Genomic DNA, 24,903 nt, shown 5'->3' on the forward strand with positions numbered 1-24,903 from the left:
TCAGGAATCAGCTGAGAATACACAGCAACATCTAGTCACCTTCCAGCTTCCCCCTAGAATGGCAAATCTCCTTCTTCCCAGAAGACCCCAGACAGTCCCTAGCCAATTGTCTGGCCACTCTGATAGTCACATGACTGCCCTCACTAGGCTTCCAATCATTATAATTTTGCCAGGCCCATGTAGGCATCCGTGAGTGGTGATGACATGAGGTGCCAGTGCCATGGCAATGGCTACAACCCGTGGGTAGAGCACCATGCTGTTTGCGGAGCCCCAGAGGCCAGTGCGCGTTCTGAGGTTTTTTTTTTTTTTAAATTTTAGCCAAAAGATGGGGTCATAAAAACCTCAAAAAACAATTAATTCTTTACATAAGGTAAGCATATGTATATATGTAAGAATATGTATAGGGGCTGCTAGGTAGCACAGTAGATAAAGTGCTGAGCCTAGAGTCAGGAACTCATCTTCCTGAGTTCAAATCTGGCCTCAGCCACTTACTAGCTGTGTGACCCTGGGCAAGTTGATTAACCCTGTTTGTCTCAGTTTTCCCATCTGTAAAATGAGCTGGAAAAGGAAATGGCAAACCACTTCAGTATCTGCCAAGAAAACTAGCAAAGACCTTAGTTTAACTCTCATTTCCTCACATACATTTAACCCACAAGGGGGCACTACCAATCATTAACCTTATCCTGCTCAACAAGACTCAGGTGCTGGATAATTCTACACTTACTTAGGCTTACATATATACAACATACACACACACACACACACACACACACACACACACATATATATATACATATGTCTGCTTTTAGTGTTCGGTTGTTTCAGTCATGTCTAACTCTTTGTGACCCCATTTGGGTCTTCACCCATTATCCTCACTTCCCATCTCCCATACAACCTCTAGGGATGGAGTCAGAAAGACTCATCTTACTGAGTTCAAATCTGGCCTCAGACACTTACTAGCTGTGTGACCCTGTCATTTAACCCTGTTGGCTTCAGTCCTCTCATCTATAAAATGAGCTGGAGAAGGAAATGGAAAACCAGTCCAGTATCTTTGCCAAGAAAACCCCAAATTGGGTCACGAAGAGTCAGACACGACTGAAAGTGACTGAACAACAATCCATGTTGCATGAGGGAAGGAGAAGTGGGCCTAACCCCTGTTGTTGGAAAATGCTGGTTCATATGAGTCCTAACCCAGTCCCTAAGAACCTTATGAACTGCTCTCTGCACCTATGCCCATAGAAACACAAAATATCAAAGGAAGTGAGGATAATGGGTGAAGACTTTTGTTTCATTTAAATCTGATTTTATTTGTATGAAAGTTTTTTCCATATAAATATTTTATTTTCAAGTTACATTTAGAGATAGTTTTCAACATTTGTTTTTATAATATTTCTAGTTTCAAATTTTTCTCCCTTCCTCCCCTCCTTCCCCCCTCCCAAGACAGCAAGTAATCTGATATAGGTTATATATGTACAATCACAATAAACATATTTCTGCTTTAGACATGTCATGAGAGAAGAATCAGAGCAAAAAGGAAAAACCTCAAAAAAGAAAACAACAACAAAACAATAGAAATAGTATGGTTTGATCTGCATCCAGATTCAAAAGTTCTTTTTTTTTCTGGATTTGGAGAGCCTTTTCCATCATGAGTCTTTTGGAACTATCTTGGACCATTGTATTGCTGAGAAGAATCAAGTCTATCACAGTTGATCAACACACAATGTTGATGATACTGTGTACAATGTTCTCCTGGTTCTGCTCATCTCACTCATCATCAGTTCATACAAGTCCTTCCAGGTTTTTCTGAAATCTGCCTGCATCGTTTCTTACAGCACAATAGTATTCCATTCCATTCATTATATTGGACTCTTATAAATTTGATTTAGTTCCTGATATATTTTGGAAATGAGGCCTTTATCAGAAGTACTGGCTATAAAAATTGTTCCCCAGTTTTCTGCCTCCCTTCTAATTTTGGATGCATTGCTTCTGTTTGTACAAAACTTTTAAATTTAATGTAATCAAAATCATCCATTTTGCATTTCATAATATTCTCTATATCTCATTTGATCACAAACTGTTCTCCTTTCCACAAATCTGAGAGGTAAACTATTCCTTCCTCTCCTAATTTACCTATGATATCACTTTTTATGTCTAAATGATGTACTCATTTTAACCTTATTTTAGTATAAGGCGTAAGATGTTGGTCTATGCCTGGTTTCAAGACTCTTCAAAGTGTTAATGAGAGGGCATAGCTATGGAGTCTGACCCATATGCTTTTGAACATTGGTCAGCGTGCCATCTTAAGCATTCTGTCTCTAAGCTGCTGATCGCTAATCTGATATTTGACTCTCTACTCTCTTGTTCTTTCATTGCATTAGGACATATTGCAATAGCCTTCTTATGGCCTCCACTCTTTTGCAATTCTTATCCATGGTCCTTCCAATACAGTTTCTTATCCATTGATCTGTCCTTGTTGCCCTTATGTCACCTCTGATGTCCACTGCCTCCCAAGTTAAGTTTGGTCTTTTTTTGTTTGGCATTCAAGGCTCTTTGCAATCTGGTACCACAATAACTTTTCAACTTGATCTCTTATTATTTTTCTTAGCATACTCTATGCTAAGTAAAATTAGATAACTTTCTAGGCTAGCACACTCCGTGCTCTAACACCTCCATTGCTTTACTTAGGCTGGTTTTTTATGCACAGAAGTCCTTCTTTCTCCATCTTTGAACGTGTTTAAATCCTGCCCATATTTTAAGATCAAACTTAAAGGCGACCTTATCCAGTACATCTACCCTCTTCCACAAGTGGTAATAGCTCATGCCCTCAGAACTCATGCAGAGGTGGTGTTTTTGTATCTCATGAATTTACTGTGGCAGCTGGGTGGTGGGATAGAGGAGAGAGCACTATACTTGGGGTCAGGAAGACTTGAGTTCAGATTCTGACTCAGATACTTAGTTATGTGACCTTGGGCAAGTCACCTAACCTCTGTTCATCTCAGTTTCCTCAATTTAAAAATAATGTTAATAATAGCACCTATTTCTCAGGTTGGAAGGATTAGACAAGATAATATTTGTGAAGTTCTTAGCATAGTCCTTGGTACATAGTAAGTGTGATATAAATTCTTCCTCTTCCTTTTTCTTTCTTTCTTTTTTTTTTTTTTTAGTGAGGCAATTGGGGTTAAGTGACTTGCCCAGGGTCACACAGCTAGTAAGTGTGTGTTAAGTGTCTGAGGCCAGATTTGAACTCAGGTACTCCTGACTCCAGGGCCGGTGCTCTATCCACTGCGCCACCTAGCTGCCCCCCTCTTCCTTTTTCTAGGCATTGGATGACAAGTTCCTTGAGGGTCAGAATCATGTTTTTTTTGTTTTTTGTTTTGTTTTGCTTTGTTTTTTTTTGGTGTGTGGAGCAATGAGGGTCAAGTGTCTGAGCGGATTTGAACTCAGGTCCTCCTGAATCCAGGGCTGGTGCTTTATCCATTGTGCCACCTAGCTGCCCCCAGGATTATGTTTCATCTATACTTGGTGTTTCCCCCAATGCTTAACACAGTGCTCTACATGCAGGAGGTGATTAACAAATGCTTGCTGATTGATTTATTTGTATTCCACTTGTCTCCTTAGCACCTTGAGCCTTAGAGGACAACACTATTTCCTTCTGATCTCCCCCATAGACTCCAGCACTGGGCTTAGAATATAGTAGATGCTCAGTAAGATCTTTGGTCCTGTCATTCTGACCACTAAGAGAGAAACTGGTATGTCTTTCAAGAGAGGAAAAGAAGCCAATTGAATGAACTTTGCTTTTATTGTCGCCAAATAACTGTCCAGAGTTTATGGCACCAACCTTTCCTTAGAAGGAACTTCTGGGATTTCTTTTGAAAACACAGTTATATTATTGCCTTGGACATGCACACCGATCTGGGATGAGTAGCAAAAAGGGCTAAGGTAGTTTATTTGGCATCCGTGGGGAAAGTAGACAACAACAAATATGAGAAGGCTGGGATCCATTATACGTTTATTTACAAAATTGTCCCATTGCAAGCCTTAAATATCACCTGGTCCAATTGCTTTATTGGGTAGATCAGGAAACTGAAACCTACAGATGGGAAGTGACCTGTCCAACATCACACAAGTAGTGTCGAAGCCAGGATGGAAACTTAAGTCACCTTAGTTCAGATCCTCATCACCTACATTATTGCAGCAGCCTCCTATTGGTCTCCCCACTCCAGTCCTTCTTTCACATAGCTGTCCAACTGTTTTTTCTTTTTTTTTTCTTTTTTTTTGGGGGGAGGCAATGAGGGTTAAGTGACTTGCCCAGGGTCACACAGCTAGTTAAGTGTCAAGTGTCTGAGGCTGGATTTGAACTCAGGTCCTCCTGAATCCAAGGCCAGTGCTTTATCCACTGTGCCACCTAGCTGCCCCCCCAACTGTTTTTTCTTAAGGGCAAGTCTAACCAGGTCACTCTACTATTCAGTCAACTCCAGTGGCTTCCTATTGCTTTTAGGATCAAATATATATTTCTCTATTTAATGTTTAAAGTCCTTTCACAACCTGGCCTCAACTTATCTTTCCAGGCTTATTGGATGGTCATCCCCATCCATTATAGTTCAGCAAAAACCACTTATTACAGTTCCTCCCTCAGGTCACTCTATTTCCTGTCTCCATGCCTTTTTTTGTTTTTGTTTTTGTAGGGCAATGAGGGTTAAGTGACTTGCCCAAGGTCACACAGCTAGTAAGTGTCAAGTGTCTGAGGCTAGATTTGAACTCAGGTCCTCCTGAATCCAAGGCCAGTGCTTTATCCACTGCACCACCTAGCCGCCCCCTCCATGTCTTTTGTACTGGCTCTATCCCAAATCTGGAATGTAGTCCCTCCTCATTTACAACTGAAGGAAGCCTTCTCTTGATTCAAGTGCTCAAGTACTATCTTCTACATGAAGCCTTTCCAGGTGGCAGTCTATAGAACACTGGCCCTGTAGTCAAGAGGACCTGAGTTCAAATCTCACCTCAGATACTTACAAGCTGTGTTACCCTAGGCAACTCACTTAACCCCAACTGACTTAAACATCTGGGTCGATCTCCAGTCCTCCTGATATCTGTATCTGTATCTGTATCTATATCTATTTTGCCAATCTTGCCACTGGACCCAGATGGCTCTGGAGGATAGAGTGAGGCTGGTGAATTTGCACAGTCCTCACTTACTTAAATCCAATTCACTGCAAGTCATGACATCATCCCTATGAAGGAAGGACCAACAACAACATCCTGCATTTAATATCTTTGTACTTATTCTTTTTATACTTATTCTGCATGTACTTACATATGCTTGCATTGTCTCTTCTGTGAGACTACAAGCTCCTTAAGGGTAGGGATAGTTTCATTCTTTGTGGTTATATCCCTGGAGCCTAATACTGTCTGGCACATAGTAGGTGCTTAATAAACACTTGATTGATTAGGTCTCCTGATTTCTAGTTGAGTGATCCCTCCTGTATAATAGACTGAATCATATTTTTTTTAACTCCCCACTTTAATTCTTCTCCTAACAAAAGAGCATGTACTTGCATGGATTTGCACACATATAGACATAGTGCACAAAATATCTTGATATTCTGGGGACTATGCCTCCCTGAGTGACTAGAATGTATCTTTCCATGAAGGCACTCTTCATGGTCTAGGCATTGAAGGAAGAAGTACCATTTAGATGCCTACCTGCTGCCTTCATTAGTTGCTTCCCACTGATGGTGGTTCAGTAGCCTGTTCTCCCTTCACTTTGGGGTAGGATGTCTAGATTCTGCCCAACAGAGTGGTGTCCCCAAATGGCCCATGACTCCCTTCTGGGGGAAGCAGTGACATGCAGAGCCTCCCAGTTGTCGTCACCATTGAGGGGGGAAAAGAGAGAAAAGAAAAGATTCAGGTAAGATGGAACCAAGCTGGCTCAGTAAGATGATAGGACACCATGAATAATGGAGGGGAAATCGAGGCCTCCCAGATACAAGAGCCTGGCAGATCACTTGGGCTCCTCCAAGACTCCCCATGGGGACCCCAGGGAAGGAGAATCATTTTTCAAGAGCCACCCCCCCAACAGGGGTGCAGGGGTAGTGCAGGGATATAAGGTGTAGAACTTTTCCTTATTAGTTGATCTTTTTTATATCCCCTGGGGCTTTCAGGGGTTAATAACTTTTCAAAGACAGCAGCCTAGTTTGTGGCCATTATTCTTTCTGTGTGCTTGTGGGTGGGGATGGGAGTGAGTCACTGACTCTCATTCACTGTAAGGGAAAGCCAAACTAATTTTTTTTTGGTGGGGAGGGTTGCCATCATCTGTCTAACTGAGCCATAGGTAGGTAAGAGGCATTTATCAAAAATCTACCATGTCCCAGGCACTGTGCAATGTGTTTTTTTTTTTTGACCAATATTATCTTGTTTGAACCTCATAGAGAGAACAGCGGGGCAGCTAGGTGGCACAGTGGATAAAGCACTGGCCCTGGATTCAGGAGGACCTGAGTTCAAATCTGGCCTCAGACCCTTGACACTTACTAGCTGTGTGACCCTGGGCAAGTCACTTAACCCTCATTGCTCCACAAAGAGAGAGAGAGAGAGAGAGAGAGAGAGAGAGAGAGAGAGAGAGAGAGAGAGAGAGAGAGAATGGCAACTTTGAAGCATGAACCACAGGTGTGTGGTGTGATGAATGTGATGCTTCAACCTTGTAATCAGAGGACCTGAATTCAAATCCTGCCTCTGTCACTTTATGCCTATGAAACCTCCAAAGGGCTTAACGTTTCTGAGTCTTAGTTTTCTTATCTGCCAAATGAGGAGGTTGGACTCAATGGCCCCTAAGCCTCTCGTTTCCAGAAGGAGCTGAGAGTGGCTCAGTCAGCAATCGATGCCAGGGGCCCCATGACTTAATTCAGGCCAAAGGGCAGAAGAGTCAGGGAGAAGGAAAGGGAAAGGGGAGTAAGAAATTACAGTCAGGCCTGTGCCCTGATGAATAAATGATGATGCCCCAAAGGAGAAACCCCAGAGGCAGCTTGAGATAGGGGAGGAGGAGCAGGTTGAAGAGATATAAGGAAGAGGGGGAAGTAGGGGAGGATGAGGTAGGGAAGGGCAGAGATAAAAAACCCAGAGACAACTGGTAGCTGGTGAAGTAAGCCACCACCGCGTGGGCGTGGTATTGGTAGTGTGTCTGTGCATGTGTGTGCGTATGTGTGTGTGTGTGTGTGTGGGGGGGTTTGGGGGTAGCTTTGTTGGAGAAAGCATAGGAGATTGGAGATAGGGAGCAAGGGAAAGAAAGAGGAGACCCTGGAGAGCTCCCAGATTGGTGCCTGTCTCCACGACTAGGAGGATGAGTTCTAGAAGGGAACCCTGAGATCAAAAGGATCTCAGCCAAAGAATTGGGGTGGGGGTAAAAGGAAGACAAGGGCAGCTGAGCAGGGAAGATCCAGGCCCAGAGCCTTCTGCAGATAGGAAGCTGGCAAAATGATGCCCCAGAGGAAGAAAAGGAAGAAAGATATTGACTTCTTGGCTCTGTATGAGGAGGAGCTGCTGAACTATGAATCAGAAGACGAAGAGGAGCTAGAACATGATTACTACAAGACCAGAGGTGAGTCCCTACAGGGTGAGGAGAGATGGAGGGACAGAGGGAGGGAGGAACAAACGAACGAACGAACGAATGAACTAGGAAGCAAGGAAGGAAGGGAGAGCTAAGAGGAAAGGAATGAGAAAAGGGATGGAAGAAGGGAGGGAGGAAACTGGGATAAAAGCAGGAAATATAATGAAGATTAGAAGAGGAGGAAAAGGGAAGCAAGGGAGGAAGAAAGAAAAAGGTTGGGGGAGAGGAGAGAGAAAGAGAGAGACAGAGAGGGAGAGACACATACACAGAGACAGAGACAGAGAGAAAGGAAAAAAGGGAGGAAGCATATACTTATTGTCCTTTTATAAAACTTTGGTCATTCCTACTTTCCAGCTTAATTTCCTTCAGGCTGGAATTCCCCACATGGAATGTTTTCCCCCTTCATCTCCTCTTTGAATCCCAACTCTCTTTCAAGATCCAATGGAAGGGGGGAGCTAGGTGGCACTGTGGATAGAGCACTGGCCCTGGATTCAGGAGGACTTGAGTTCAAATGCAGCCTCAGACACTTAACACTTACTAGCTCTGTGACCCTGGGCAAGTCACTTAACCCCAATTGCCTCACCAAAAAACAAAAACAAAAACAAAAGAAACAAACCAAAGATCCAGTGGAAGTCCCAACTACTCCATGCAGGTTTGCTGTTTTACGCATAATGTAGCACTGGATTCTGTCTTGTCTCTTTCTCTACAAAATGTTAAGGTTTGGAAAGCATTTTCCTCACAGCCTTGTCCTCTTGACCTGATAGTAATCTTTTTTGTAGTGAAGATCAAGCTACTTCTGTTCAACCCCTACTGCACCCCAACAACCTTCCTTCAAGAGGTAGCATACTTCAGTATCCCATGCCCTACCTTCTGCTCTTTCTTTAACTTTCTCTTTAGAGGTGGCGATTCACATTGTTATTGAAACCCCAGTGTAAATGAATTCATTAGGTCCTCTCCTTAGAGCAAGTTTTGATAGGGACAAGATTATAGATATTAGGAACATAAGCAGAATGGGGAAGGGGTGAGGGGGGAAGGGAGAAGAAAAAGGAAGCTGGGAGTACTAAATAAGAATTTCTTTGACTTCACAATTTTGTTACCAGCTGGTCTTGATTATAATGACCGATCTATTTTCATGATTTGAGAAAGAAAAAAAAACAACAACACACCCTCATATCCCTTAGTCAGTGCTAACGGAGCATTTTCTGAAGAGAACACACTCCTTTGTGAAGGGACTGGCTCTCCCCCACTGGAGGTCTTCAAGTACAAGGTAGATGAGCACTTGTCTGGAATGTTGAACAGGTGATGCTAGAACTGAAGATAGTGAAGTCCCATTGGGGGCTGACTGAGATGGCTGCTGAGGTTGCTGCCAACTCTTGGGTGTCTGTGATAACATGATTCCCAATGAGAGGAAGTTGTAGAGAGAAAATTTTTGTTTTACTCTAAGGAAAACCTTCCTAATGAGTAGAGCTCTCCCAACACAGAACGGACTACCTTGGGAAGGAGCAGCTTCAGGGAGGATGAAGGTACCTTCCAGGTGGGTGTCTGGAAGTATCTCAGCAAGAGCTTGATGCCTTCTTCTCATGGGACCATGTTGTAGGTCTTTCATGTCTGGTGGACCAGGTAGCCTGTGAGATTCCTTTTGTTTGTTTGTTTTGTGGGGCAATGAGGGTTAAGTGACTTGCCTACATCACACAGATAGTAAGTGTCAAATGTCTGAGGCTGGATTTGAACTCAGGTCCTCCTGAATCCAGGGCCGGTGCTTTATCCACTGCACCACCTAGCTGCCCCCGAGATTCCTTTTGTTGCTGACATTCAGCAATTCTGTGAAATAATCAATCAACAAATATCAATTGAGTAGCTACTGCATGTCCAGAATGTGTTCAACACTGTCAGGGATACAAAAGCAGCACAATCCCAATTTCTTAAATGGTTACTACATAGTTGGAAAGAAAAGGCATCCTCTGGTGGCCCTAAAATGACCCTCTTGACTAAGGTCACACAGGTAACTAGTTATAGGCAGAGCCATGACTGGAAGTTAGGGCTCTAGACACCTAGGTCAGTCTCCTTTATGATATTGGGCTGTGTCCAAAGAAAGCCAGTATTTTCCATTTGTAGAGAACAATTTTTTTTTTTTAGTAAGGCAATTGGGGTTAAGTGACTTGCCCAGGATCACACAGCTAGTAATTGTTAAGTGTCTGAGGCCGGATTTGAACTCAGGTACTCCTGACTCCAGGGCCAGTGCTCTATCCACTGCGCCACCTAGCTGCCCCGAGAACAAATTATTATAGGGAAAAAGTCTTTGTTAAATTAGTATTATATATATGACAAAAAAGGAAAATAATAAATGTTGGAGACATTGTGGAAAAATTGGAACACTAATACATTTTTGGTAGAGTTGTGAACTGATCCAACCATTCTGGAGAGCAATTTGTAACTATGCCCAAAGGGCTATAAAGCTGTGCATACCCTTTGACCCAGCAATACCACTACTAGGTCTGTATACTAAAGAGATCATAAAAAAGGGAAAAGGACCCACATGGACAAAAATATTTATAGCAGCTCTCTTTGCGGTGGCAAGGAATTGGAAATTGAGGGAATGCCCATCAAGTGGGGAAAGGCTGAACAAGTTGTAGTATATGAATGTAAAGGAATACTATTGTGTTGTAAGAAATGATGAGCAGTTCACGATCTAGCTAATGTAGAAATGTTTTCCATGACTACTTATGTATAACTTCCATTGAATTGCTTGAGTTCTTGGTGTGGGGGGTGGGAAGGGAGGGAGGAAGAGAAGTTGGAACACAAAGTTTTAAAAAATTGATGTCAAAATTTGCTTTTACATGTAATTTGGAAAATAAAATTCTAAACAATGAAAAAAAAGAAATGATGAACAGGCAGATTTCAGAAAAACCTGGAAAGCCTTAAGTGGACTGATGCTGAGTGAAATGAACAGAACCAGGAGAACACTGTACACAGTAACAGCAACATTGTGTGATGATCAACTGTGATAGACTTAGCTCTTCTCAGCAGTGCAATGATCCAAGACAATTGCAAAGAACTCATGATAGAAAATGTTCTCCCCATCCAGAAAAGAGAATTGTGGATTCTGAATACAGATTGAACCATACTGTTTCTACTTTTTTGTTTTTGTTTTTTCTTTTTTTGAGGTTTTTTCCTTTTGTTCTGATTCTTCTTTCACAACATGTCTAATGCAGAAATATGTGTGATGTGATTGTACATATATAACTTATATTGGATTGCTTTCTGTCTTGAGGAGGGGGGAAGGAAGGGAGGGAGAAAAATGTGGAACTCAAAATCTTATGAAAACAAATGTTGAAAACTATCTTTACATGTAACTGGAACATAATAAAATACTTTTATGATTTCTCCCCCCCCCCTCCCCGCCCAAACCCTAGTATTATAGGCATGAAATGAAAAAAATACAGGTAAGGATCAATGTGTTTTACTTTTAAAAGTAGGAGGAGGCTGTGATACAGTAGAAAAAAAAACATTGACTCATAGAGCAGGGGTTCTCAACCTGGGATCCATGATCTTGTTTTTAAAGATATTTTGAGAATTATATTTCAATATAATGAGTTTCCTTTGCAATCCTATAGATTTTGTTTTATGCATTTAAAAATATTATTCTGAGTAGTCTCTAGGTTTCCCCAGACTGCAGAAGGATTCATGATAAAAATGGTTTAAAAAAAAACAACCCTGGTCAGAGTACCTGGGCTCAGATCCCATATGGAGATCAGTAACCGTGTGATCTTGGACAAGTATTTTACCCACTCTGGGCCTTAATTTCTTCATTTGTAAAATGAGGGGATTGACTCTGAGGTTCCTTCTAGCTCTAAGTCTTCGATGCTGTGATTCTGAGTTCTTTAAGTTTTCCCAAATCTCCCTTCTCAAAAATTACATTATATTTCCTATGCATATACTTTATATTGATTCATTTTCCCACAATCCAGTGTAAGTTCCTTGAGGTGAAGGAATATGTTTTTTGTTTTTGTATTCCTAGTATCTAGCACAATGCCTGGCATATGTTTTTGGTCAGTTATGTCTAACTCTTCATAACCCTGTGGACCCTACTCTCCATGGGGTTTTCTTGACAAAGACACTGGAGTGGTTTGCCATTTCTTTCTTGATTAAGGCAGATGTTAAATGACTTGACATCTAGTGAGTATCTGAGGCCGGATTTGAACTTAGGTCTTCCTGACTTCAGGCCCAGCTCTCTATCCACTAAGCCACCTAGCTGCCTGTTAAATTGAATTAAAATGGTTTCCCACTTTGCCTATACATAAAGCTAACCCTATTTCTGATAGCTCATATGGCTATAGCCTTTTGCATGTGAAAGCACTTTCCCATAGGTTTTCTTATTTTTTCTATCCCTCCTTCCTAGTAAAAGAGGTCGGAAAGCAGGCTTTCCCTATGGGACTCCAAGGCCTGGTTTTCCTTTTATCTAGAAAAGTCATAGCCACTGTCAGGAGCTTTCAGATGGACCCCCAAACTGTGGAATCTAATCTCTGGTAGGGAACTGAGAGCACCATCTATTCTAACACATTCTGGACCAAGAATCCTGTCCACACCATTCCAGATAGATCGTCATCTAGACTTTGTTTAAAGATCCCAGGAGAGGGGACCATGAGCTGCCCCTTAAAGCAGCCAATTCCACTTGTGAACAGTTTAAATTGTTAGCATGGTTTCCTTTTCAATCAGCCCACATCTGCCTTTCTACTACTGTCACCTGTTTTCGCCCTTTGGAGTCAAGAAAAGTAATAACAGGTGATATTTTCTTGGCTTTTAAAGCTTTAAGAAGCTCTATACAGACACTATGCCATTGGAATTTTTTTTGGCAGGGCAATAAGGGTTAAGTGACTTGCTCAGAGTGACACAGCTAATAAGTGTCAAGTGTTTGAGGCTGGATTTGAACTCAGGTCCTCCTGAATCCAGATCCAGTGCTTTATCCATTGACCCACCTAGCTGCCCCATGCCATTGAATTCTTAGATTGTGTGAGGTAGACACTACATATAATCATCAATGCATTTCACACATGAAGAAACTGAGGATCACACATGAAGAAACTGAGGTACAGTGGATAGGGTGCTAGACATGGAATCAGGAAGACCTAAGTTCAAATCCTTTTTCAGACCCTTACAAGCTGTGAGGCCCTGGGCAAGTCACTTAAATTTTATCAGCCTCAGTTTCTCATATGTAAAACTGGGATAATAATATCACTGCCTTCCAGGGTTATTGTGAGGATAAATGGAGAGTTATTAATAATAATAATAATAATAGCCAGCATTTACATAGCACTTTTAAGGTTTTGGAAAGCATTTTACAAGTGTTATCTCATTTGATCTTTACTTTTGTTATCTCATTATTTGACTTGCTCATAGTCACAAAGCTCATTAATATTAAGAATAGGATTCAATCCATATTTTTACCTGACTTCAAGTCCAGTATTCTTTCCATTATAATGTTCTGCAACTCTCATTGCCCTAGGTCCCTCTGAACTCTTCTTTTTTCCCAGGATAAATATTCCTATTTCCTACAACCGATCCATGCATGGCATGGTCTTGAGGCCCTTCATTCTAATTGTCCTGCTCTGGACACATTCTAACTTCTAAATATATTTCCTAAAGTTTAGCACTCAGAACTGAAAGTGAAATCCTAGATATGATCTGAGGAGAGAAGAATGCAGTTGGTCTCTTACCTCCTTTATTCTCTATATACCCTTCTATATTGTTATATTGTTACTGTTACCATTATGATTCTTAGTATTACTGCCACATTGTGTTGTTGACTCATATTGAACTTGGAGCTTACCTCCCCCGCTCCCATGATCTTTTTAAACACGAACTTTTTAATCTAGCCAGGCCTTCCCTACCTTGTATTTGTAAAGTTGATTTTTTTTTTAAACTCATGCGTAAGCTTTGTCATTTAATATGGCCCGTCATTCTAGTCAGTTATATCTTTTTGGATCCTGACTGTAATCCAACATGTTAGTTAACTTTGTGTCATCTGTGAATTTGACAAGCATGTTGACTATGTTTTCATCCAAGTCACAGATAAAAAATGTTAAACAGCTCATGGCCAAGGACAGATCCCTGGAGGCATTCCACTAGAGAACTCCTTCCAAGCTGCTATTGAGTCACTAATGATTACATTTTGGGTCTGGTTATTCAGCTATTCCCAAATCTACCTAACAGTACAATTGCCTACTCCATATGTCTCCATCTTGTTCATGAGGATAGCAGGAGAGATTTAATCAAGGATCTGGTGAAATATATATACATATACATATACACATACACATATACATATACATATACACATACACATATACATATACACATACACATACACATATACATATACATACATATATACATACATACACACACACACACACACACATATATATATATATATATATACATATGATGTTCCCTTAATCTACTAGTCTAGTAACTTTGTCATAAAGGAAATGAAGTTAGTCTGATGAAGCCTTATTGGCTCTTGGTTATCACTCCTTCTGTCCCTAAATGTTCACCAACTACCCTTTTAATAATAGATTCTAGAATTTTCTTAGGAATTAAGGTTAAACTCTATTGTCTTCCCTTTTTTGAAAATCAAGAAAACAACTGTCTAAATCAATCTTGCATGACCCCTCCCATTTGCAAAGATCTTACATCATTTATTGACAATAGCTTAGGAATCATATCTATCAGTTCTTTTAGTACTATGAGGTGAAGTTCACCTGGGCCTGGTAATTTTAACTTATTTCAGGTTTTAATTCCCTATTAACTATTTTTGTTACATTCTTTCTGGCCCAAAGCTCATATTTCTTGGCAAAAGAAAACAGACACAAAATAAGATTTGGATAGTTCTGACTTCCTTCCATCCTCCATTATCATTTTCCCGTAAACACCCAGCAGTGAAATATCTCTTTGATTTAGTCTCTTCTTTTCTGCAATATAGATAAAAATTCCTTTTTGTTAATCACAGATTTCCTCACCTCAAGCCATTTTGAACTTTAAAATGACTGACACTATTTTTCAGGAATATGCCATGCCTTTGTGTTCATGCTTTGTAACCTACCTTTGTTTCTATTTTCTGGGTGTGTCTTTTAAAATTAAATTGGTTAGCAACTTTCCATGCATCTTGGGCAATGTTTTTTTCTCTCTCTCTCTCCTTCCTTCATTCTTCCTTTCATTCTTTCACTCTCTCTCTCCTTTCTCTCTTTGTGATATCAACAAATATCATATTTCCCTTTTTATATATAAAGGGCAGAAAAAGAGAATTGTATAGGAAGCCACGAATCTCTATTATCTACAGCTGAGTTAAAATATACTCATATAATAATGAAATCAACATGGTAATTCTAATACTGTCCTGCTTGTCTATTTCTTTTTGAACTTCCTTTTTCTCTCTTCTGTGTATTTTATAAATGTTTCTCCAATGACCTTTTCTTTCTCTTCTTTTTTTGGGCAGCTAGGTGGCACAGTGGATAAAGCACTGACCCTGGATTCAGGAAGACCTGAGTTCAAATGCAGTCTCAGATACTTGGCACTTACTAGCTGTGTGACCCTGGGCAAGTCACTTAACCTTCATTGCCCTGCCCCCCCCAGCTAATCTTTCTCTTCTTTTTAATCACAATTACTCCTTCTCTTCTCCATCTCCACTCCAACAGAAAAAGTTCTCTCTTAACACAAATATATATATATACACACACACTGACCATGTCAGAAAATCTATGTCTCATTTTCACTTATACTCCATCAACTCTGCCAACAGGTGGAAAACTTTGATTCATCTTGAGTCTTCTAGAGTCTTGCTTGTTCATTACATTGATGATAATTCTTAAACCTTCCAAATGTGTTTTCCTTTACAACACTGTAAGTTGTTGTAAAAGTTGTTTTCCTGATTTTGTTCACTTTATCTGTATCAGTTCATACAAGTCTTCCTAGATTTCTTGGAATCTGTCCATTTTGCCCTTTCTTAGAGCCCAATGATATTCCATTACATTCATATACAATAATTTGCTTATCCTTTACCCAGTTAATGGACACCTCCTTTGTTTCCAGTTCTTTGATACAATAAAAAGTACTGCTATAAATATTTTGGAACGTATGGCTTTTTTCCCTTCTGCTTTTGAATTCTTTGAAGTATGTGCCTAGTAGTGGTAATTCTGGGTAAAAGGGCATATATTATTTGCTGATTTTTTTTAAAGGTATAGTTTTACATTTTTCTCTAGAATAGTTGGACTAAATTATAGCTACATCAAGAGTTTATTAATGTACCTATCTTCTCATTGCCCCTACAACAATTATTATTTTTTAACTTTGCCCATCTGGTGGGTGTTTGGCAGAACTTCAGTTTTTAAAATTTGCGTTTTTCTTATTACTAGTGATTTGAAACATTTTATATGGTTCTTGATAACTCGCGTGTCTTCTTTTGAGAATTGCCTCTTCATACCCTATGACCATTCATCTTTTTGGGAATGATTCTTGTTTTAATGTATATGAATCAATTCCTTACATATCTTAAATATCAAACCTTTACCAGAGAAGTTGGCTTTCCATTTAAATGTTTCACTTCTAATTTCAGTTGTGCCAATTTTGTTTGGGTAAATTATTTGTGATTAAATTTGTCCATTTTTTCCACCTGTGATTCTTTCTATTTTGCATTTGGTCAAGAGCTGAACTCTTCTCCTTTCCATATAAAGTATCTCCTCTGATCTTCCAATTTATGATATGAATTTTTATATCTAGGTCTTGTATCCATTTGGAGCTTATTGTGGTATATAGTGCAACATGTAGCATTAACCCTAATTTTTGTCAGATGCTTTCCAATTTTTATAGATTGTTTTTTATCAAATAGTGAGTCCTTTCCTAAGTAGTTGGGATACTTGGGTTTATCAAATGCTATGTTACTATGTCTTTTTGATTCTGGAATCTTATCTATTTAATCTTTAATAAGTTTTTCTATTTTTAATGCATATCAGATAGTTTTGGTGATTATTGCTTTGCCGTATAACTTGCAATCTGGTACTGATAAACTTTCTTTTCTCTACTTTTCATTGTTTTCCTTGATATTATTGACCTTTTGTTCTTCTAGACTAATTTCATTTTTATTTTTCTAGTTCTCTAGAATAACTTTTTGGTAGTTTTATTAGTATGGTAATAAGTATGCAAATTAATTCAGATAGTATGATATATTTTTTTAGTTTTTAACATTTGTTTTTATAATATTTCTAATTTCAAATTTTTTCTCCCTCCCTCCCCTCTATCCCCCCCCCGACAGCAAGTAATACGATATAGGTTATATATGTACAATAACATTAAACATATTTCTGCATTAGTCATGTTATAAGAGAAGAATCAGAGCAAAAGCACCAAAAACAAAAGAAATAGTATGGTTCAATCCGCAACCATATTCCACAGTTCTTTTTTTTCTGGATTTGGAGAACCTTTTCCATCATGACTCCCCTGGAACTTTCTTTTACCGTTGTATTAGTGAGCAGAATCAAGTCTATCACAGTTGATCAACACATAATGTTGATGATACTGTGTACAATGTTCTTCTGGTTCTGCTCATCTCACTCATCATCGGTTCATACAAGTCCTTCCAGGTTTCTCTGAAATCTGCCTGCTCATTGTTTCTTACAGCACAATAGTATTCCATTACATTCATATACCACAACTTGTTCAGCCATTCCCCAATTGATGGGCAACCCCTCAATTTCTATTCCTTGCCACCACAAAAAGAGCAGCTATAAATATTTTTGTACATGGGTGTCCTTTTCTCTTTATTATGATCTCTTTGGGAAAAAGACCTAATAGTGGTATTTCTGGGTCAAAGGGTATGTACCGCTTTATAGCCCTTTGGGCATAGTTCCAAATTGCTCTCCAGAATGGTTAGATCAGTTCACAGCTCCACCAACAATGCATTAGTGTTCCAATTTTTACACAGCTTCTCCAACATTTATTATTTTCCTTTTTTGTCATATTAGCCAATCTGATAGGTGTAAGGTAGAGTTGTTTAAATCTGCATTTCTCTAATCAATAGTGATTTAGAGCATTTTTTCATATGGCAAGAGATAGCTTTGATTGCTTCATCAGAAAACTGCCTGTTCATATCCTTTGACCATTTCTCAATTGAGGAATGACTTGGATTCTTATAAATTTGATTTAGTTCCCTATATATTTTAGTAATGAGGCCTTTATCAGAAGTACTGGCCATAAAAATTATTTCCCAGCTTTCTGCCTTCCTTTTAATTTTGGATGCATTGCTTCTGTTTGTACAAAACCTTTTAAATTTAATATAATCAAAATCATCCATTTTGCAGCATTGTAATTTTTACTATATTGATTCAGTTCAACAAGGGGAAGTTAACTGCTCAATTAAAAAAAAATCTGTCTTTATTTCTATAAAAAAGTGTTTTGTAGTTATATCCTATATTCTGTGTGCCTTAGTAGGTAGATTCCTAAATATTTTTTACATTCTGTGGCTATTTTGAATGGATTTAAAAAAAATATCTTCCTGTTGAGTTTTTTTGGTAATATACAGAAATGCTGATGAATTATGTAGGTTTACTTTATACTCCGCTACCCAGGATGGAGTTATTATTTTAAATTATTTTTTGCTGACTCTCCATAGGGTTTTTTTTTTTGAGGCAATTGGGGTTAAGTGACTTGTCCAGGGTCACAAAGCTAGTAAGTGTAAAGTGTCTGAGGCCAGATTTGAATTCAGGTCCTCCTGAATCCAGGGCTGGTGCTCTATCCACTGTGCCACCTAGATGTTCCTCTCCATACTTTTTTTTTTTTTTTAAGTGAGGCAATTGGGGTTAAGTGACTTGCCCAGGGTCACACAGCCAGTAAGTGTTAAGTGTCCGAGGCCGGATTTGAACTCAGGTACTCCTGACTCCAGGGCCGGTGCTCTATCCACTGCGCCACCTAGCTGCCCCTCTCCATACTTTTTAAAGTAAACTATCATATTACCTGCAAAAAGTGATAATTTAATTTCTTCATTGCCTCTGGTTATTTGCTCAAGCTCTTTTTCCTGTCTCATTGCTATAGCCAACATTTCTATCATTATATCAAATGACCAATGAAATAGAACATCTTGCCTTACCCCTGATCTTACTAGAAATGCTTGTAGTATTTCTCTGTTACATTTAATAATGGCTCTTGGTTAGATAGATAGGTACTTTCCTGAGGCAGTTAGGTGGTGCACCAGACTCAGAGAGTGTCAGGCCTGGAATCAAGATCTGAGTTCAAATATACCTTAGGATACTTATTAGCTGTGTGACCCTGGACAAGTCACTTATTTTCTATTTGCTTTGCTTTCCTCACCTGTAAAATGATGATAATAGCTCCTACTTCATAGGGTAGTTGAGGGGGTCAAATGAAATAATATTTGTGAAACACTTAGCATAGTGCCTGGCACATAGTAGGTGCTATGTAAATGTTAGTTATTATTATTATACTATTTACTATATCATGGAAAAGGCCATTTATTCCTGTGCTTAATTTTTTAAAAAATAGAAATGGATATTGCATTTTGTCAAAATAATTTTCTTCATTTATTGACATAATATTGTGATTTTATTGTTTTTGTTATTAATATAGTCTATTAGTTTTCCTAAAATCAAACCAATTCTGCATATTTGGCATAAATTCAACTTTGTCATAGTATATAATCTTTTAAATATGTTGTGGCCTCTTTGCTAAAATTTTATTCGATATTTTTGTATTGATATTCATTAAAATATGTATTTAATATTTCTCTTTATCTCCCTCTGGTTTGCATTTCAGGATCACATTTGTTTTATGGAAGGAATTTTAGTAGGATACTTTCTTTATTTTTACACACAATATAGTATTGGAATTAATTGTTAAAATTCACCTTTCAATCCATCTGATTCTGGGTATTTTTTTCCTTTAAGGGTTCAATTATGACTCATTAATTTTTTTCCTCTTAGATTGGGTTATTTAGCATTCTGTTACCAGGAGCACTTTGAATTTTTGAATATTTATTCACCAATTCCTTTTAATTTTTTTGGGGGGGCAATGGGGGTTAAGTAACTTGCCCAGGGTCACACAGCTAATAAGTGTCAAGTGTCTGAGGCCAGATTTGAACTCAGGCACTCCTGAATGCAGGGCTGGTGCTTTATCCACTGTGCCACCTAGCTGCCCCCATAACCAATTCCTTTTAAATGAATAGTTTTGTTGATGTATAATTTTTGATGAAATTCTTTATTTGTTGTGAGGTCTCCTTTATCTATTTCTTTTTATATTAGGATTTTGGTTTTCCTTTTTTTCTATCACATTAGCTAATAGATCTTTTGGTTAACATTTTATTACTTTTTAAAAAAACCAGTTCTTAGTTTTGTTTATAAATTCATTTTTGTTTTAAATATCATTTATCTTTTCTTTGATTTTTCAGAATTTCTATTTTTGTGTTTAATTTAGGGGGGGTTAATTTGGTGCTTCTCTAATTTTCTTTATTTACATGCCTAATTCATTGATCTATCCTTTTACTCTTTTGATGATGACAGTATTTAGATATATACATTTTTTCTTAAGAGTAGCTGTATCCCCCAAATTTGTATGTTATCTTATTGTTGTCACTTTCTTTGAGGAAATTATCTATTGTTTCTGTAACTTGCTCTTTAATCCACCTATTCTTTAGAATTAAATTGTTTATTCACTATTTAAGTTTGAATTCTTTTTTTCCAAATACTTTTTACTTATAATTTTTATTTCATTGTGGCCAATAAATTATGTATTCAGTAGCTGTGATTTTCTGTATTTGTTTTTGAGAGCTTTATGCTCTAAACCATAGTGAATTATTGTAAATGTGCCAAGCATAGCTGAGAATTATGTACATTCTTTTCTATTATCATTCCATAATTAACAGCTATTATAGCTATCTTTTCTGAAGTTCTATTCAGATCCTTAATGTTTTTCTTGTTTACCTTTTGTTAGATTTGTCTAGTTTTGAAAGGGGCATTTTGACATCCCCAAAGAATTTTATAATTCTGCTCTTAATTACTCCCTGTAATTTGGTTGACTTTTCCTCTCTCTCTCTCTCTCTCTCTCCCCCTTTTGCTTATTTACTTTTTCAAAATTTAAGTCAACTGGAATTTTTATTGAATATTTCATTTTCCTAGCACCCATGTTCCTTCTCTTCATTTCCTCAACCTCCCCTGCCATGATGATTACTCATCAGGGGACCTGCAAGGGAGAGTATAAGGCCCACAAAACTGTATTTGAGTCCAGGCACATTTTCCTACTGGTCATGGTAGGGGATTGAGGAGTGACTGCTGCTGCCTGGAACAGCAACCTCTGATCACTTCAGGATGTTTTCCCAGGGAAACAGCACCCACCTCCAACCACCCACCCAGCCTGCCTATCCCTTCTTTAGGGGTTGAGGCAGAGTTGAAAAAAGGAGCAAGGACCAAGGTCCACCCATCCAATCCTTCAATCTCTCCATCTATCTATTCCAATAATCCAGCCCTTCCCTTCCCTCTCTTCTCCCCACCTCAACTCCCCTTCACCCTGCCCCTATCATTTGGCCTGGACTCAGAGAATATGGTAACATACCTATGGATAGAAAGAGAAGAAGCCTCAACAGCACCCTCCCCCTGAAACCATATTTACAATAGGCCCAGGCTTCTGGAAGAAAGGAAAGAAGGGAATAACTTTTTCTTTAAGTACATAGATGTCCTGCTTTTTTTTTTTTTGCGGGGAAATGGGGGTTAAGTGACTGGCCCAGGGTCACACAGCTAGTAAATGTCAAGTGTCTGAGGCCGGATTTGAACTCAGGTACCCCTGAATCTAGGGCCGGTGCTCTATCCACTGCACCACCTAGCCGCCCCCCTGATGCCCTGCTTTTTGATGCTGTAAACTGAGGCAAACCTCTCTTGATGGAATTTAGATCTCACATTTCCCAAAGGGGAAGACTGGAGAATGCAAAAGCCACTTCTCAAGATTTAAATCCCCTTCTTCCCAAAAAGGGAAGGAAACCAGGGAAAGATAATGCCTGTACAATTAAAGAAAGGTTTTTATTAAGCAGGGAAGAAAAGAAAAAAATTAACATGCTGCATAGGTACTTTCCAGCATATGCTGAATAGGACACCAGGCAGTAGGTTGTATGGGTTTATATACATTTTAAAGAAAGGCAGTTAAGGAATTTTGGAGAGAAAGGTGGACTTACTCAGTGGGTTCCATTATCAAGGGGAGGGGGACTGAGGAATTCCAGGGGTCAAGGTCATAAGCAGTTCACGGTTCACAGTTCATGGCTTGATTAGGAGATAGCATGACGAAGATATCTCTCAAGAAACAGGATAATTCTAAGAGTCCCATAACCAAAGCTGGGGGAGAGCTGAAGACAATAAGACCACAAACAGGTAGGTTCATAGTCTCATAACTTGCAGTAGGTAAGATAGGAATGTATCTTGAAGGTCCATAGGCTAACTTTGGTCACTGCAAAGGATTGTTGGTGTGTTAGCCAGTGCAGCCAGCTCTCGTGAGTTGTCCTGATTACCTGGATAAGTAGGGGATTCAAACAAATCAAGGTATCCATTTTCACAATGCATATATATTAAATACTGTTAGTATCTCATTATATAAAGAACCTTTAAGTGGAATGTAATTATACTACTTATCTCTCTTTTTTTTTTTTGGTGAGGCAATTGTGGTTAAGTGACTTGCCCAGGGTCACACAGCTACTTATCTCTCTTAACCATGTTTGATTTTTTGCTTTCTCTGAGGTGTTTGCTACCCTCACCCTTTTAAGCTGCCTGAAACCCAATGAATCCTGATCCTTCCCCTCATTTTAACTCTGTGAATCTTTCTGTTTCAATAGAGTTTTTTGTAAACAACAAACAACACATTGGATTCTGTTTTCTAATCCATTCTGCTCTCCTCCTCTGTTTTATGGAGTTCACCCCATTCATATCCATGGCTATGACTATTAATTGTGTTTTCCTCCACCATATTCTTTTGTACTTTCCCCCCTCTTTTCTTCCTGCCTCCTTCTTTGTAAAAAAAAAAAGAATGTGGGGCAGCTAGGTGGTGCAGTGGATAGAGCACTGGCCCTGGAGTCAGGAGGACCTGAGTTCAAATCCGGCCTCAGACACTTAACACTTACTAGCTGTGTGACCTTGGGCAAGTCACTTAACCCCAATTGCCTCACCAAAAAAAAAAAAAGAATGTGTTAGAGAAAAGAAGGAATTCGAACACTAATATATAATAAGTAATAAATGCTTATTATTAATTCATTCAGATCATGGAATCCCTTGAATGTTAGGTCAGGAACTTGGACTTAATCCCATAGGACATAGAAAGTCACTGACAAGTGGTGAGAACCCACCTTGGGCAGGAACAAGCCTGTAGATACACTTTGATTGTTCTGGCTTATGGTGACCTTGATCAAGTACCCCAAATCTTGTGAATTCAGTGTGAACTTGCCCACCCCTTCTTTTCAGAATTATCTTTTAAAATTTTCAGCCTTTGTTCCTTTAAGTACCTCCTGGAAGGTAGGGATTGGGCCTAGAGAGAGGAGAATGGCTTGGGCTTAGAAGTGGCTTGGCCATCTCTGTTGCTTTTGACTAACAGGATGTCCCCTGGTTTGAAGGTGAAGCAAAGAGCAAGGTGAAATGGCCTCATTTCAATGAGAAGATGTGCAAAAGATAGAGCATCAGGAAGCTTTGACAGCCTTCTTGTAAGCCCAAAGCCCTATGTTCCAGGTGAAATTGCCTTTCCCTAAGATGTTTTGCACTTTAAGCATGCTAGACTGTCTGTCTTTCATTCCTTACACTTTCTTTCCTCTGTTCTTTGGTCATTCTGTTCCCTGTGCCTGATATGAACCCTTCTCTGTTCCTCCTCTAAAAGAAAAACCATGATACAGCTAGGGGGTGTAGTAGATAGAGTGCTAGGCTTGGAGTCAGGAATACCTGAGATTAAATTGGGGCTCAGACATTTACTTGCTTTATGATCCTGGGTAAGTCACTTAATCTCTGTTTTCCTCAATTTTCTCATTTGTAAAATGGGGATAATAATAGCACCTTACTGGGATTTTATGAGGATCAAATGAGAATATATTTATAAAACAAAACAAAACAAAACAAAACCCCACTTAGCTCAGTGCCTGGTATGCAGTAGGTGTTATATAAGTGCTTATTTCTTCCTCGCTTGAGAATGGGGAGTTTTTTGTTTTGTCTTTGTAGCATCAGAACTTCTCATGGTGCCCTGTGTGTAGTAGGTGATTAATAATGCACTTTGAATGGAAATGAATTGATTTGATTCCTGTTGACATCTCCATTCTTCAAGATCCAGTATAATACTACTTCCTTTAGGAAGCCTTCTTGGCATTTCATGTTCTCTGATCCTTCCAGCTAGCAATCAATTTTCTAACATAGCACTTTGTGCATTTTCTAGATTTCTCATGTTCTATTTTACAGCATAGTTAGTTGCTCATGTGTTGTAATCCCCTATGATACTCCGAGATTTGTGAAGTCAAGTGTTGTATCTTATTTAATGTTATCTTCCCATTGCCTAGCATAATGCATTGCAGGTTGGGGGTAAAGTTGGGGTGGGACCTCACAAATGCCAACTGAGTTGAGTTGGGTTGAACAGAAGTCTCCCTGACTCTCCATGTTCTCTCTATTCCTGCAGCTACAAAGCAAGGCATTCAGCGGGCCTCTTTGAACAGTACTTCCACTGTGAGCACCATGGCCAGACCTTCTGTAAACCCCAGACATAGCACTCTGGATCTGGGATACAGCTGACATATTTTCCCAAGAACTAGAAATGATGCTCCTAGAGCAGAGTAGAGATAATATCGGGGTAGGCTTCTAACACCAAAGGCACTGTTGACCCATCCCTGATAACAGGGTCTTAAGGACACTGGTTAATTAAAGTTAATGCTGATAATGATAGCAATCCCTCACATGTAGATGGGACCCATGGGATCACTATCATTCCCCTATGAAGTAGGTAAGAATTAATTCATAGGATCATAGAATTAGAGAAACCAAAAATCATCTGGTCTAATCTTGTCTTACAAATGAGGCTATTGAGAGTCAGAGAGGTTCAATTATTTTACCAAAGGAGGACATGAATTTACTTATGAATTGATATAGATATCTGCTTACAAATAAATACACACAGGGACAGCTAGATGGCACAGCGGATAAAGCACCAGCCGTGGATTTAGGAGGACCTGAGTTCAAGTCCAGCCCCAGACACTTGACGCTTACTAGCTGTGTGACCCTGGGCAAGCAACTTAAGCCTCA

The 24,903-nt window shown here is 39.2% G+C and overlaps 1 protein-coding gene across 3 annotated transcripts in view; it reads left to right on the forward strand.

Moving 5' to 3' along the window:
• The first annotated feature begins 7,464 nt into the window (after positions 1 to 7,464).
• LOXHD1 (lipoxygenase homology PLAT domains 1) overlaps positions 7,465 to 24,903 on the forward strand; it is a 277,309-nt gene continuing 259,870 nt past the window's right edge. For all 3 annotated transcript variants that reach the window (XM_043977280.1, XM_043977281.1, XM_043977283.1), the window contains exon 1: positions 7,465 to 7,588. In XM_043977280.1, the coding sequence (XP_043833215.1) occupies positions 7,465 to 7,588 (124 nt within the window). The remainder of the gene's footprint in view (positions 7,589 to 24,903) is intronic.

The sequence above is a fragment of the Dromiciops gliroides genome, chromosome 1 (assembly GCF_019393635.1).
Source record: "Dromiciops gliroides isolate mDroGli1 chromosome 1, mDroGli1.pri, whole genome shotgun sequence".
Classification (NCBI taxonomy): domain Eukaryota; kingdom Metazoa; phylum Chordata; class Mammalia; order Microbiotheria; family Microbiotheriidae; genus Dromiciops; species Dromiciops gliroides.